The sequence below is a fragment of the Aplidium turbinatum genome, chromosome 3 (assembly GCF_918807975.1).
Source record: "Aplidium turbinatum chromosome 3, kaAplTurb1.1, whole genome shotgun sequence".
NCBI classification, from domain to species: domain Eukaryota; kingdom Metazoa; phylum Chordata; class Ascidiacea; order Aplousobranchia; family Polyclinidae; genus Aplidium; species Aplidium turbinatum.
In genome coordinates, this window is record NC_137474.1 from 14,534,656 (window position 1) to 14,550,615 (window position 15,960).

At 38.9% G+C, this 15,960-nt stretch overlaps 1 protein-coding gene across 1 annotated transcript; it reads left to right on the plus strand.

Moving 5' to 3' along the window:
- Positions 1 to 6,853: 6,853 nt before the first annotated feature.
- LOC145766408 (ADP-ribosylation factor 1-like 2) lies at positions 6,854 to 10,265 on the plus strand. The gene is made up of 2 exons (XM_082578116.1): positions 6,854 to 7,235; positions 7,883 to 10,265. The coding sequence occupies exons 1-2, from the start codon at positions 7,002 to 7,004 to the stop codon at positions 8,168 to 8,170; spliced, it is 522 nt and encodes a 173-aa protein (XP_082434242.1). The 5' UTR covers positions 6,854 to 7,001; the 3' UTR covers positions 8,171 to 10,265.
- The last annotated feature ends 5,695 nt before the right edge of the window (positions 10,266 to 15,960 follow it).

The window sequence follows — 15,960 nt, forward strand, 5'->3', positions numbered from 1 at the left end:
AAAGTCAGGATAACCAACCGCTTTTCTCATTTTACTGCAGCGTAACGTCAAAACAACGTAAACTTATTGGAGTTTGTCTATCTGTGAGATCAAGGTTGTGTAGCATGTGGACGAAACTGTAACAAGTTATGTTAAAGATGATATAAACCCCAGAGACAGAGAAATTACTGTAAGCAACCGGTAGGTTACTGGTAAAAATATTTTTGCTCAACGGATTCGTTTTAACTTACAATATTATCAGTGCAGAGATTATAAAGATTACTCACTGGAAACCAAAACATTCAGCTGGTTGGGTTGTTTTATTCGACATGTCATAATGTCCTCAGGACGTTTAGCAAGCGGAAGCAGTTGAAGTGTGAAATTTATGGAGGCGTAAAGCTGCAACCCAACTAGCAAAATCTGATCCAACGTCTGAAGATGTTGAATCAATATAAAAAGCACTAATTTTACTATCTGGAAAGCTTTCTTAAATTGTCTTACTTCAATCTATTTTGAAGGTTTTTTTATCATTCTTTATCACTCCCAAACTACTGGATGTAGCCTGATCAACGCACGTCTTTTCTAACGATTCAGCAAAGCGTTGCAAAGTGCGGACTTACGTGTTCTATCCTAATTATTGACATTTCCGTACTCTTTTTGACAAGAATATATCTCAGAAGATTTTCATAACAGTCAAGCGTAAACAGAAAATGCACGCAACAGGAAATAGTAGCCAGGTGAAGTTTGCTTACCATAGGGAAATTGTCGTTCACTGACAATTTAAAGCAAACTGGTTTTTCAAAACATACAGTAAAAAAGCAAAACCTTGCTATTGTAAAGAAGTAGACAAAAGTAAAATGCCAGCACAAGAAACGCTATACCGTATAGCAAATTTTTATCCTAAGGTTTTAAAATAGAGAAGGTTACATCAGCAACGTAGCTCCTTGAAACTATTGTAGGCTAGTAGGCTATCTGACCTGTATGTATCAACACTAACACAATATAGCTAGCTTAAAATATCCGTCAATTCCAAAGTTCTTGGCTTTTTTTAAGCACTTGCAAAAGTCGGGGATAATCACTGGCAGAGGCAGGGGCAAAAATAGCTGGGAATTGTGTTTGTTTAAATATAAATTGCATCACTTGACTGCTTGTTACTAGACCAATCGGACCCAAAATTTCGCTTTGTTCTTTTTAGCACGAAAGTGCTTGTTCTTATATTTCTTTGGTTTCGTAGTATATCGCTTATTGTAGCAATTAAGCGATTTTACGTGTCAAATAACGTGTCTTAAATAAAATGATATAAAATAATAGCCTACTTGTACATACAACTGCTAAAACGTCATGGAAAGATTTTACCTTTTTTGTTACACTCTGTATTGTGTTAAGTAAACGTGTTGCAAAATTTGCAAAAGTTCAAAGTTGCAAAGGTCATAATATTCCGAGAAGCACCCTAAAACATATTATTGTACCAAGCTGTTTTATTGTCATGTTTAACAACTACAGTATATCTAAATAATATTGTCAAGAGTAACAAGGGCGTAGTCAGAGGGGAGGCAAAAAATGCAATTGCCCTCCCTGAAATATTTTGGATAAATGTTTTACCTTCTGTTACAGCATCATTCGATAAAATTTCACTATTGATTTAGGCTCAAAGTAATTTCAAATTGCGCAAATTTAGGTTTTTTTTTCTGGAGAAGGCTCCCACACCCTCCTCTGGGTGCCTCGCCAACGCGTTGCCGGGCTCAGTAACATGTGCTATAATACTTGGTTGCCCCTCCTGAAACTTTTTACTGGCTACGCTTTTGGCTGCACGTGTTTCCTTGACTACTGCGTGTGATGCAGTTGGCCTAGTTTTTTATAAGTCACTAACCAACTAAAAGTATACGAAATGAAAATAACAACAAGATCTATTACACACAACCTGAGACAAAAACAAAAAAATATTTATGTTCTGCTACACGGTAACCATTTCTTGTAAAAATGGTTACTCAGACAAAGTGTATTCAAACTTGCATAATTTATTAATAAAATTATAAATACAATAGGCTACAATAGAATTCACCAGGAACGACCTTTCGAAAAGCGTCAGTGTGAGAAAAGATCACTTGGTCACTGTGGCCAAGTGTACGAAACGTGGTCGCATATCCCTTTCGTAATGATTGAGTAAATCGGCCCTTACAGTGCAATATGAAAGGCAGTGGCATTGGCAGGGGGTCCAAGGGATACTTTCGGACTCGGCATGATTTTAGAGGCCCTTAATCTTTGCAAGGGGGGCGGAAACGAAGAAACCATCGTGTATTCTTGGATATAGTGCGATGTTTTCAGAAGTATTTTGATTTGGGGCTCAAGGGTTGCATTGGTACCGGGCCCAAATTATCCTCTCAACGGCCCTGATGAGGGCAATGCGTTCAGAGTGTAGATTAGAACCTCGCAGCTTAATAAGTTAGTTGTGAAATGTGCACAGATTATTATAAAACTTAAGAAAAGATGTAAAATTAACTGTGTATTTAAAATCCCTAAACACTACCATATTTTTTGAAAATGTAATATCTTAGTTTACTTGTTGTGAAGAACGAAACTTTTGTTGCTATGAATGGAGCTTATGCAGGCCCGGATTTAGGGGGGGGCAGAGGGGGCAGTTGCCCCGGCCCCCCCGACTTTTGAAGGGCCCCCCTATGTGGAAAAAAATGTGATTTTGTGTTATTTTTTCCTTTTGGCCTTTAAAGTTTCTGCAAAATGCTGTGCAGTACTGGACTGATGCTATTGAAGACGTAGAGGTGGTTTTTCGCGCCTACGGCGCGAAAAAATTTTTGCACGGGGGCCCCCCGATCTAAAAGTGCCCCGGGCCCACCATCAGCTAAATCCGGCCCTGAGCTTATGCTTTTATCAATCATTTTTGACAACCTGTTTGAAGTAAAAGTGTCACTGAGGGCAAGAAAACTAGAAAATTTTAATAAAAATTGTGACTGCAGCGGTAAAGAGTAAAAGTCTTTGTAAACACGGAAATTGAAAACATAACATCGAAACAAAGTTGCAAATCAATATTCAGAAACGTGAAGTGATCGCTGAGCAACCATTTCTACTTAAAAGCCTTGTCTTTGAAAGCATGTGCAAAACAAGCGCATGGTTACATTCCTAAAACTCACTCCTTCACAACTGATGCAACATTGGTCGCATAACTCTGTTAACATTTAATTGACTTTTAATAAATTCTGCGTTTCAGTGTTCGACATTCAAAGTGTTCGTATTTCATATAAGGCTTTGCATTACACCCGGAAATAGTTATATCTCTGACGCCATTGTTGTGCAATAGCCTATAAAAGGTTTCAGAGATTTAACATTGCGTTTAATTTTAAACTCTAGCTCGTTCAAACTAACAAGCACTTTTGTTTGCATCTAGTTGCTACGAGAGATAAGAATTAGGCTTTTTTTTAAAGACACTTTTTTAACGTTGGAAACAGTTATGATATTGAACAGCAATATTGTTGTAAACCCTGAAACGGGTTGTAAGGGACAACAGCGTATTTGCCTCAAACTTAGCACAATAGAATTTCGAGGAGTTTTTAATTCCTGGCCATTCTGTGCCTGTTGCAAACCTGAAAAGACATTATGACTTTGCCGAAGTCTGTAGCAATTTTTTGAATTGTTTTGTTAACTACACTCCGAGATCAAGTGACAGAAAATGACCTCTTTTAGCGCAGCGCACAGGAAACGAGGCAGCCTGGTATGCAGTAGTAGAGTAAAGCAAGCCATGACAGGGTGGTGTATTGTTCTATAAGATGTGACAAAGAATGGAAGAATTAGAAGAGTGAGAAATATTTACCACACAGATGTAGGCTACTGTTGCAAAGTCTTGATTAGCTTTTAACTTCAAAACTATGTGAAAATTATGTCTACTTAGTTACTGCGTGTTGAATGATGTGGGTAATTTCGTTTTAACAAGAAAAGGTTTATGATTACACAAACCAAGAAGTTTAACGAACTCAAAAGAAAAATTTAACGTTTGCAGACATTGAACTGATGTAAGAAAAGGACTGGTTTGTAGGCTGGGAGGAACCAAAAGCCTTGCAAACTTTTGCAAAATTTGCGGAAAATTTTTAGCATTATTTAATTTTGAAAGTCCCACGACAAAAGTTAGTCAATAGACTTCTCCAACTAGCAATATTACTCCTGTTTAGAGTGATCTTATATTCCTTCAACGTCTATTATTGTTTAATGTAAAAAGGATCTACTTTTCCAGCTGAGTCAGCTGTGACAGTTGCTTTTGAAATGGCGGTGATTTCGTCTATCTGTTCTAAAGTCTGTAGTCAAGCTTAAATTTGTATTCAAATAAAAATATTAAGTATCTGCATCCGTTGTTTGGTGTCTTGCGGTATGCCATTCTTTTCTATTCGAAATTCCACACAAATTCTATGATGCAAGCATGCCTCTCATTGACCTTAATGAGTTATTTCCTTTTTCGTTTTATGTTGTGGCATGAATTACAATGCATTTCTAAGAAACAGTTACACAGTAAACTGCTTTTTCGCATTGAGTGGGTGCAAATTGTGCGCTTAACACTTAACATTGCTGTACGGTTTGACTTCCTTGATGTACACTACCAGGAAATACTCTTGGTTTTTGCCAATTGAAGATTTTGACTTGCTGGCACTCAGCAATAGCCTACATTGCCCAATGGTTATACACCGTCACAAAGGTATCAAAATCTTCAAACAGATTGTGAAATGGCAAAATCAGCAGATTTTGTGAAAACGAAGCAACGGAATTGTTTATTTGTTTCAAAAAGAAAAAAAAACTCTTGTGAATGATCAGACAGCAAACCAACCGTCTGCAGCCGCTGAATCAATGTAAAAATGATTGATTTGCTGTCTGCATAAAAGCGCTTTGCTACTGATCTAAGTAATTTTTTGGAATGTCCAACTTACTAAGCTGATCAGGGGGCAAAGCCCCTCCGATCCCTGGGGTGGCAAAGAAGGTTCAAACGAAGAAACTGATCACTGCCTGAAAAAAGAGCCCAAAGGTTAGACAAGAATTAGGCATCGTGATGTGCATTGCAGTTTGCCAGATTCACGCCCATTTTTCTTGTGTTTCATCATATGACGCAGACCATCTGGCAAGGAAGCACGAGGTTTCTCTCTGATTTCTTCAGGCTGCAGTGTGCATGTGAACAGTTTCGACTTGAAGATTCAAAAGCCTCCACCTTCAAAGGGCGACTTGATTTTCATGAAAAGAAATGGATAAACGGAACAAAAATACATTTTTTCACAGCGGTTAAGATGAAGGAAATTTTTTACAAGAAAAAGATTTCAAAACGAAATGAAGGCAATTAAGAAATTTTCGTTAAGACAAACTTTCGCTTTATTTGGTGGTAATGTGTATTTCAGCGTTCAGAGATTCTCGTGTGTTTCGTTCTCGTTTCGTCTTCAGGAAGACAATAAAACAAATTTGGTTTTGTTTAGAAACAAAAAAGATATAAATTCTTCCCTAAAACACCTTGAAAGGAAATGCGAAACCAATGCAAAAAATTTCGGTGAAAACAAAATATAAATATTTCGAAATACAGCCAAACCCACTTAATGGGGCCACATCTGGGCCGAGCCAGAGTGGTCCGAATAAGTGGGGGATTCGATTAAGTGTGGTCCAATTAAATGGGTTTGATTGTATTTTCATTAACAAACCTAGTTTTGAATAGAGGCTTTGAAACAGGTTAAAATCATAACTTATTAGTTCTTTCCTCAAAACGTGATTACAATGTTGAAACATGGTTGCTTTGTAGTTGGCCAGACCGGAAGTTCCACAAGACTAGAAATTGAAGCAAACACGTTTTTAGGTTAGATTAGAACTACTGACGCTTTAGCAGTGAATTTTTTTTAATTTGCTAGCTTTTGTTTTTAGCCTGTCATAGTGCAGCATTTCACCAGTGAGCCAAAAATACACCAACGTCGTCAGTTGGTTGATTTGTATTAGTCAGCACATTATAACTCAAAATATGGTTTGGACTCGAGGCTTTGGGTGTGAGGCATGAGGCATGTCACATAGGCTAATTGTGCCGTGCTGAAAGCAGTTCTAGCTTCACAATTGCATGAAGTTGTTATTTTTAGACGCTTGTGTGAAAATTTTTATGCATAGCTATTATTGTGTTTCAGCTTGCAAGTTGTTAGATCAGCCTAAACAGCTTATGGTTTCATGAGTAGAAAAAAGCTTTATCCGAATTTCAGTTTTTACCTTTACAATAGATTATTGAGAAACTGAAGTAGTGTTTGACTTACATCAGGCCATGTAAAAACTTAGATTAGCGCTTCTTAATCTCTTTTTTTTAATTTTAAACTGTGCTTTACAATGAGGCCTAATGTGCAGTGTATAACTGCTAAAAGATTACACAGATTAGTGTGGGAAAGAATGTAAAACATGTAATTAAACATTGAATTAAGCGGTTATGAAACCAATTGGAGGGCACGCTTATTGTTTTAAAGACATTACCGTATTCAAAAATAATAGGCTGTCATTTAAGTGGAGTAGCCTTGCTACCCGTAAGCGTAAACAAACGTAAACTACCCCGTAAACAAACGATAGACGACAAAATGATTCAATTGTACAACGTTCTTCAAACCACGTATAGAGACCAAAACAAAACAACAAATGCAAACGTTTTCAGCACAGCACATACAGCTATTGATGCAAGTCAACAAATAGGAAAATCTACATGCAAAGTCGCCATGCTTCATTTGTAAGGTTTTGTATAGTTTTCATTCTTACGAAGTTTGAATGATGTTCTTCAAGTAATGCCTTGTTGATGATCATTTATTGTTCAAGGTCTAGCAAAACCACGTCGCGTCAGCAAAGTTAAAATATATTGCATCATTTTGCAGACTTGCTGTTTATGGTAGGCCATATGCATTTATTGTGTTACATTTCATGAACGCTTTGAGGAAGTCATTTGAAACAAGAAAGCATTTCCAAAATCGTGTTTTGACAGCACAGAAACTACTGCGTCATTGACAAATACGAGGCCTTGCTCCGTCATGGGGAATGCCTGCAGTTCTGGTAAAAGGGAACTTCGTTTGGTGCTGATTGGTCTTGATTTAGCCGGAAAGACTTCAATTCTGAACAAATTGCGATTTAAGGACGCTGGGACGACAACATCCACGGTCGGTTTTAATCACGAAACAATACCATATAAGGATATTTCCATTAACATATGGGATACTGGCGGCCAGGACAAAATCAGAGACTTATGGAAGCATTACTACGAAAACGTAAGTAAATCAGTCCTTTTTTACATTAATTTATCATCTAGAAACGTTGAATCAATGTAAAAATGGACCGGTTTAATAAATGGAGATGTGTGCTATTCAATATCGTTTTTTGTGACAATAAATTTAATTTTTCGAGCAATTACTTTTTGGTGTTGCTGAATATACCAATTAATTAGAATAGGAGTTAATGTTTTGAATTTATTTAAAACGTTTTGCTTGAAACGGGAAGTAGCGATTTCTTCATCCAAATGCTTAATGAGACTTCCCTGATAATTTAACTGTAAAATGTTTTCTTTCGTTTGTTTGATGACTTGCAGGCTAAGCCAAGGCTAAGAACGAGACCTTGAAGATGTTAACTATAGCAGGACAGTTGAAATAATAATTTGGGCCCGTTGCCGACGACATTCCTAGGCTCCTAAACACGACACTGCTGAAAAGACTTGATGGTAAAACTCAGTGCAAAGTATTCTTCAACTTCCTCGACCTTGAAAAGTTTCCAGCTCCTAAAATTTTTCCGGGCCCGGGTATAAAAGTGTCCTATACCCCCCCTGACAACGCTACTGATAACCAGTGTTACAAACTTGCACTAAAACGGGAAAACGTACACTCAGAAGAAGAATTCGTGGTTAATTTTCTCAATTTTTCAGGTGAATGGCGTTCTCTATGTGGTGGATTCGGCTGATGAAGCTCGAATGGAGGAAGCTAAGGAAGCGTTGCACAAAGCTCTTCACGATATTAACCTCCAAACTGCATACATCTGTGTCTTGGCCAATAAACGAGATTTAAAAGATCGTTGCATGGATGTTGAAGACATAAAGAAAAAGTTACAATTGTCCAGCCTTCCAGAAAGCCGAGTATGGACGATAAAGGAAGTCAGCGCCATGGACGGCACTGGTTTAGACCAGGTCTTACAATGGGTTTCCAAACAAAAATGACGTTCATGTTAGTTTTTACCATGAAAAATGAAGGTTTTGCCTTTTTTAATATAAAATGGTATTTTTTGTATGATCCGTCCTGCATTTATGATTCATGTAAGCTAACCTCAAACCAGGGATGACGACGAGGCAGGTGACCTTCGGAAATGTTGCTTTGCAATGCCATTCAAAATAAAATTACAATTCATAAAATTTATACAATCATAATGTTGTTTCCAAAACGAGGTTTGTTAACTTGTTTTTATTTAATTTTTTTTTTGTTAACTTGTTATTAAACTATGAGCTAGACTTCAAAGCTCGATGAAAATACGTATATAAAAATGTGAAATTTTTATTTTGGTTGTTGTGGTGTGTAAAAGTTAAGTCGTGTTCTGGCCATGCATATTCTCACTATTTTTTGAAGCTCTATGGTTTTAACCACTACAATTGTAAAAGCTTTTGACTCCAGCTAACATGGCAATAGCTTCTGGGCCTATACGCTTGTATGTATTTTTAACGGTTTACTTCCGGGGGGTGTTTCTTTGGTCTACGTTCATAAGGACAAATGTATCGACAAGAGCTTGTTTTTGTTCAAAAAATGCAGATTTGTTAAAACAACATGAGTTTAGTTTTTCTGTTGTTGCGGTCCTCTGGACTTATCTTAGGCTGTCTAAACATTCATACCTTTTGCTCCAAAAATTCTCATTTGTATTCCCCTTAAACCAGGGGTTCTTAAACTTTTTTTTAACGCGGACCCCTTAAAAAAAATTGGTTTGGGTGGACCCCCTTTGTGGCCTAGTCCGAGCAACTTTTTTGATCAGCATGAATTGGACATAACGCAATGAAATTAAAATGAATTGGTAACAAAATTTATATTTTATTAAATTTAAGAAATAGCGAATGCAAATTGTTTTTCAATATCTTCGATTTTATGTGAAGGATGCTGCTGTTTGTTTTCAACAAGAACATGAACAACAAGAACACGAAATTGTGACTTCGTCTTTCATAGGGCAACACTCATGTCATCTTTTGCAGCCACGGTTTCGACTCTTTGTTTTGATAGTTGCCGTATTTTTAATATCCTCTGCGGCTAAGCAGTAGCCTAACCTCTGAAAGAGTTTTGCAATGCTTCCAAATGTCTGCATATGTCTGTGTGCAGAGAAAATAGTAGCGCATTACAAACTGCAGTTCCATTTTGAAGCATCATTTCTTCCAACGTTGAGAAATTAGAATAGTTGTTTGTCTCCAATCTCCTTTTCCACAGAGATAACTTGTTCTGAATAGCTGTTTTTCAGAAGCGTCCATAGTTGTAACAATAGGGCCTTGAATAGAACGATTTACCTAATTCATATGAGTAAAAACATCCGCCAAGAAAGCTAACCCTTGAATTTCACTGTTAAACTGCTTTGAGAGTTCGATATTTTTGTCTCTTAGAAAAAAAGAAACTTCCATTTAAAGTTCAAATAAGCGCTTCAAAACTTGTCCCTTGACAGCCAGCAAACTTTTGCATGACAGAGGAGAACTTCATGTTCCGCTCCCATTTCTTGACATAACCTCTTGAATATTCGATGGTTCAAAGCACAAGCTCTGGTAAAATTAACGATTTTCACACTACCAGACAAAATTTCTTTCTAATTTGTTGAGAGAGTTTTCGATGCTAATGCATGGCGATGTAAAAAGCAATGAGTAACGATGACCTGAGGAAAATCATCAGCGTTGTTTGAACTTAATCTCTTTTCTTTTGAAAAATTTATTCCATTTTTGAAATTATACACTAAGATTTCCATTGGTCCTTCATAGACCCCTAAAACTAGTCCACGGACCTCTTGGGGGTCCACGGACCTCAGTTTAAGAACCCCTGCCTTAAACCTAGCTCTTACTCGACTGGTGTTAGTACGTAACTTATATCCAAAAGGGAAAACGAAGGATTGCAACCTTTTTGAGATTCGTGCGTCTGAGCTGTTTATGTTATATATTATTACTGCATTCAGAACAATGACAACTCAAGCGGCAGCCTCAATTTTCTTCAAAGGCAGTAGGTCTGTAACGTAGAATAGTTTGATTGTGGTTACCACAAAACTGAGAAAAAGTGTTTTGCATTTATACCGTACGTGGCATGGGCTCTATCCAAGGGGGGGTGAGGGGGGTGATCACCCCCCACTAATTGGAGTGGGGGGGTGATCAATGCAAAATCACCCCCCCACTCATTTGGCTTTGAAAAGGTTTTGTGATATTTTATTGATCAAATTTTGAAAAATATATTTTCGCTGTTTAGCACATTTTGAATTTTTTATCAATATGAATATATATTTCATTTCAATATGATTTTTTGGTTTGGCAACCCTGAACTACGAGCCAGGCGTTTACACTGTGTTTTAACTTAGTTTGCTTGGTAGCTACTTTAACAAAAAAAATTCTGCCACTGCAAATGACTAGAATGACACCGCCAACCAATCAGAACATGTTGTAAGAGGCTACCGTCCAATTGTGACCTTTCTCGCACTTAGCCAGAGAGTTAATCTTTGTTTTGAACTTCATTTGGTAATTACAGAAGAAAAAAGAGCAATAGCAGTTGTGAGAATCGAACCCACGTCAATGAAATGACTACTTTCTAACCCTAACCCCTAAAAAGCCAACCAGCTGCCAACTTAGTCGGCAGCAGTGGCCGAGTGGTTAACGCGTTGGGCTCGCAGTCGAGAGCCTGCATGTTCGACTCCACCCCCCCCCCCCCCCGCACTTGCTGTTGTTTCTCTGGGGAATAAACTTCACTAAGTATAATTGCCTCTACCCAGTGATCGGTTTCGAGTAATGGGTAGTACCAAATTTAAGTCATAAGTAGAGTAGACAACCGGAAACAGACATTGCCGTCGGCTGCAGCGTGGGTCAGGTGTACGTCGGAAGGCGTACACCGATGCATAGCGCTCAAGTCCGCTTTCTCGCAATGCAGGGTTGAAAAACAAATAAACAAACAAACAAACAAACAAACAGCTGATAGAAAATCCAGCACTTGATTTGCTTTGTATCATCTTCTTTTCGCCCTTTTTCACGTCACGGAAAACGTAGTTTATGATTGGTTCGAGTTTTCATTTGCAGAGCCAGAATTATTTCTTGTTAATTAAGTGACTACCAGTTTGCTTACCCAAAAATGCGCTTTCCGAAACATACTTTGTGAAACGACTTCGAAACCGAACATGCTTCGAACAGAAAGAAGCTGATGCTGCAATGGAGGGTCTGGGGGGCGCAGCCCCCCAGAAGTTGAAATGACTATGACGATTTTAGCCCACTGTTCAAAAATCACCCCCCCGAATTCTAAAAGTGGATAGAGCCCCTGGTACGTGGCAATTTGCAGCACGTGATGAAATGCATAAGGCTTATACTGATGATGGTATACCGAAAAAAAAAAAACTGATGGTGGATCAAGCAACTTACAAATCGTTTTATTTTGAGGTTTTTACATTTTTTGTGACTTGATATCGACTGGTTAAGTTTTTGCTCATTTTTGTGTTATTTGGAGTACCCACCACGTATTGAAACATGACCTTGCTAGCACGGTCGCGTATTACATCTTTTCAACCTTACAAGACGTTGAGACGATGTCAAAATAAAAACTTTGTTAGCTAATGATGTAAAGTGATGATTTATAGTTCACGTTGTGTATGTTTTACTCAGCCAAAGTTTTCCTTTTTACGTCTCTAGACGTTGCTGTTATAGCGTGAGGTTTACCGCTGCATTGTCCACCCCCTATAAAAACTAACCATGCTACCATATATTGGGAGGGATCGCCCCCCCTCCCCCCTAAAACACAGAGAAGAAACTTTATTCACAGTGTATTTGTAAGGTCGGATTAATGTCGAAGTACACATCATTGTGTTTTGTTGAAATGGCTCCCACTAAAGCTACTGCCGGATCCGCTTCTGCTCCATACAGACTTGGATTGTGAGACATCTCTGTAGCATTTCAAATGCAGACAAGACTCTTTTCCTCCGCTAAACTTTTTAAATTGGTTTAACCTCAGATCATCTGCACTACTGAGATCTAATTGACCTGCGTGGCGCAAACAATGCAATTAAACCATGTTCAGTAACTTCATTTAAAGGGATAAGGCAAACCGGGGCGTGTTGTCACAGGTTTGGGGTTTTTCGATTTGTGCTTTTGCTATATACAATGCAAGTGCTTTGGTTATATCATTCGTACGCTGTCCACTTACACTTCCTTTTGCCACTAGTTAAACTTTTTAATCGCAAAAGGATTTTAAGAAAATCAAATTTTTGTAAAATAAAAAATTGTTTGACGCGCCCCAGCACGGGGCGTGTTGTCACTAAGCATGGGGCGTGTTGTCACAATTTTTTTGTTTTTACAAAAATTTGATTGTCTTGAAATCCTTTTGCGATTAAAAAGTTTAACTAGTGGCAAAAGGAAGTGTAAGTGGACAGAGTACGAATGATATAACCAAATCACTTGCATTGTATATAGCAAAAGCACAAATCGAAAAATCTCAAACCTGTGACAACACGCCCCGGTTTGCCTTACTGAACAAATTTTATTACATGGAATTACACATTTATAAACAAGTTGAAATTAATTCAACAAGTGCTTTGGGTCTTGTTTCCTTGCCTTCACATATCGACCAAGGGTTCGGTAGTTTATGCCAAATTTTGCTTCTGCTTCTCGTAAGCTGTCACAGCTGTGACAACTCGCCCCGACGTACACAGTCAGACAAAAGTTTTAATGGCGGCTAGAAAAGGCAAGCTACTTACTTCTAATGTGTCGGCTAAACTCTTAACATAATAAGCTATAAAACTGATTTCATACTTGCGGTCAGACTGCTCTTACGAAAGCGTCACACAGTTTTGAAAAGTTAGTGAAATTTACATCAATGACCAAATTTTTGATAATAATTTAATTTGAGCTAAACCTGCTGTCTTTTCTTAACTTTTCTAACCTCAAAATAAAGATGACTCTTAACGAAGCACGTGCTACAAATATAGACTCGAAGCAGTCAGTGCAAGTACAAAAAAATTGCTGGGACAACACGCCCCTTGTGACAACACGCCCCGGTTTTCCTTACTGAAGGAAAAACCTGACTTGGTGATTGTACAATTTCTTTGTGTCTAACGTGCTACCATAAAACGATTTTCAATAAAATTTTGCCCCATTGCGGTCTGATCAGCATTCCGCTCGTGCTTTTGTCAGAGCTTTCAAAACGAGAATGGGCGTGAGCAGCAAAGCGTGCGACTGTACAGCTACGTCACTATAGACTAGCAATCAGCTGATCGCGCAAAAGTTGTTACTGCGGGCTGTAGGCTATGTATGTACGTCAAAACATCAGATTTCAACATCAAAACATCACACAGTTTGCTCAAAACATCAGATGTGGTAAAGTGGCTTTTGTTATTGCTGTCGATAGGACGTATTCTCGAGCAGTTTTCCACTTTTGGTCATTTTGAAAAAAATGAAAAATAAATGAAACATTGGACTTTGGGCCTTGCCAGTGCCATTGAAAACAAATTTTATTCGGTAATTTTTTTTTTAAATGTATTCTCATTTTAATGCTTAATTCCCCTTTGAAAATGTCATTTAGTAGGCTTTTAAGCGTTTTCCACATACCAATTACCACTGCGTTGTCTTGTCACAATGCTACAACGTTTCATGCATGACTGAATGTTAGCTATTTCCGTGTGCATGTCAAAATGGCAGTTATTTGTAACGATTAACGACATTCGAAGAGGTTTACGATAACGTAAACTTGTTTCACCAGAAATACATCGTTGTTTTTAATTTCGCGTCGATTGAAGCTGTGTAGCTTTTTTTAAATAAAACTTGTGTGCATTTATTGTGACTTGTTACTTGGGCCACATTTTCAACCGGTGTTCCGCGAGGTAGGAACTTTTAACGTATTCTTCTGTGCCAAAGCAGTAACGCAATCATGCGTGACATATGACATCACAGTCAAGTGACTCAGCACGTGATATTCTGAGCTTTCTTCTCCCATCATCGGCGTTTGAGCAGATTTTTCTAGGCTAGATTGGAGGGCAAGAAATCATCAGCCACTCAACAGTCTCGTCGTTCAGGACTCTCAGACCATGCGCACCGTGTGGAGGCCGGTGGGTTAGGCACTGGTAGATGACATGGTCCGCGGTCTGTTCAGTAGCACCACACTCGCATTCTGATGAAGGAGCCAGGCCCCACTTGTGCATGTCGGAATGAAAGCGGCCGACGCCAGATCGCAGGCGGTTAAGCCTGACACACGCAAGCCTTGCGAGGGACATCCCAGGTGGACGGGGATCGGCGTCGGGTATGAAGTCACGGAGCGTAGAGGTGTGGTTTTGCCATCGTGTTCCACATGAGTAGCCACTTTAACAAGTCGAAATTCTGCCACTGAAATTGACTACAATGCAACCGCCAACCAATCAGAACGTGTTATAAGAGGCTATCGTCCAACTGTGACCCTTCTAGCGCTCCTCCAGAGAGTTAATGCTTGTTTTGAACTTTATTTGGTAATTACAGAAAAAAAAGAGCAATAGCAGTGGTGAGAATCGAACACGCGTCAATGAAATGACTACTTTCTAGCCCTAACCCCTAAGCCAACCAGCTGACAAAAAAATCCATCACTTAATTTGCTTTCTATGACCTTCTTTTCGCCATTTTTTACGTCACTTAAACCGTAGCTTATGATTGGTTGGCGGTTTCATTCTAGTCAATTTCAGTGGCAGAATTTCGACTTCGACTAGTTGTTGTGCAGCAGGAAAAAAGGGGCGTCTTGATTTCAGCCGCTACTTTATAGGTGGTGGTCGCTTGAATGTTGCATGGAAGGGATGGTCAGGGTTCAGAGCGCGGCAAGCGAGAGAAATCGTGACCACTTTACGACGTAGCTCAGCGGGTTGGATGTCTGCTGGGATGGGTAGGTAGTCCGTCGGAGTGGGACTAAGGCATCCAGTTACAGTACTCAGTGCATCGGTGATAGCGGTATCAATGTGGTGGGTGTGAAAACTACGGCACCAAACTGGTGCGTAGTACTCAGCAGTGGAATGAACGAGGGCTAGGATAGCTGTACGAAGAGTTTTGGCACCAGCTCCCCAGCCGAAAGCCGCCAATTGCCTCAAAAGTGCGACTCGTGTAGATAGTTTTTTGCGCAGTGACTCCAAGTATCGGGGGGTACGTGAGTGACCTGTCCAAGGTTATGCCAAAATAAGTAGGTTCGGCACAATAGGGCAGGCGTTCCCCATCAATGTTGATCTCACGCTGTGCTTCCACTTTGATAAGGTGGAAAGCCGCCGACGCTGTCTTTGCCTTGCTGAACATCCAACTTGCAGGACCAGATATCGCACTGACAAAAACTAAATGTGAATGAATTGTTATTGTTTAGTTTTATTGCATCATTATAAAACTTCATTTGGTGTTCCGCAACATTATTTTAATGCATAAACCGTTCCGTGACTTAAAAACAGTTGAAAACCACTGACTTAGGTCTACAGTAGTCAACGATGTTCAGAACCTGCGCTTTCAGGTCCGTTTAGATTTCTCTGCATGAAACTGGTCAGAGTGGATCACCGCTGTTGTGATGGTTTTATTTATAGACTGATAAACACATAGAAACACGATGCACTCCTTTTGGCAAAAAAAAAAGATAAAGCTTGCGAATAAGTTACGTGATGTGGGCCTACTAGGTTGCTCTCAAGTTAGGTAGTCCTACTCCTACTCTAGAAGGCAAAATCCGTCTTTTGTATAAAGTGACAAAGATAGACTTTGCTAGCTGGGGCTTTATCCCAACTAATGAAAGTGATTTATCTAATATAAAGATACAAACCCAA

What these genes read in the sequence shown, in the direction of transcription:
- LOC145766408 (XM_082578116.1), top strand. Translation starts at nt 7,002, where the DNA reads ATGGGGAATGCCTGCAGTTCTGGTAAAAGGGAACTTCGTTTGGTGCTG. An exon ending in GGAAGCATTACTACGAAAAC is followed by an intron (nt 7,236 to 7,882) that starts GTAAGTAAATCA and finishes TCAATTTTTCAG; the next exon opens with GTGAATGGCGTTCTCTATGT.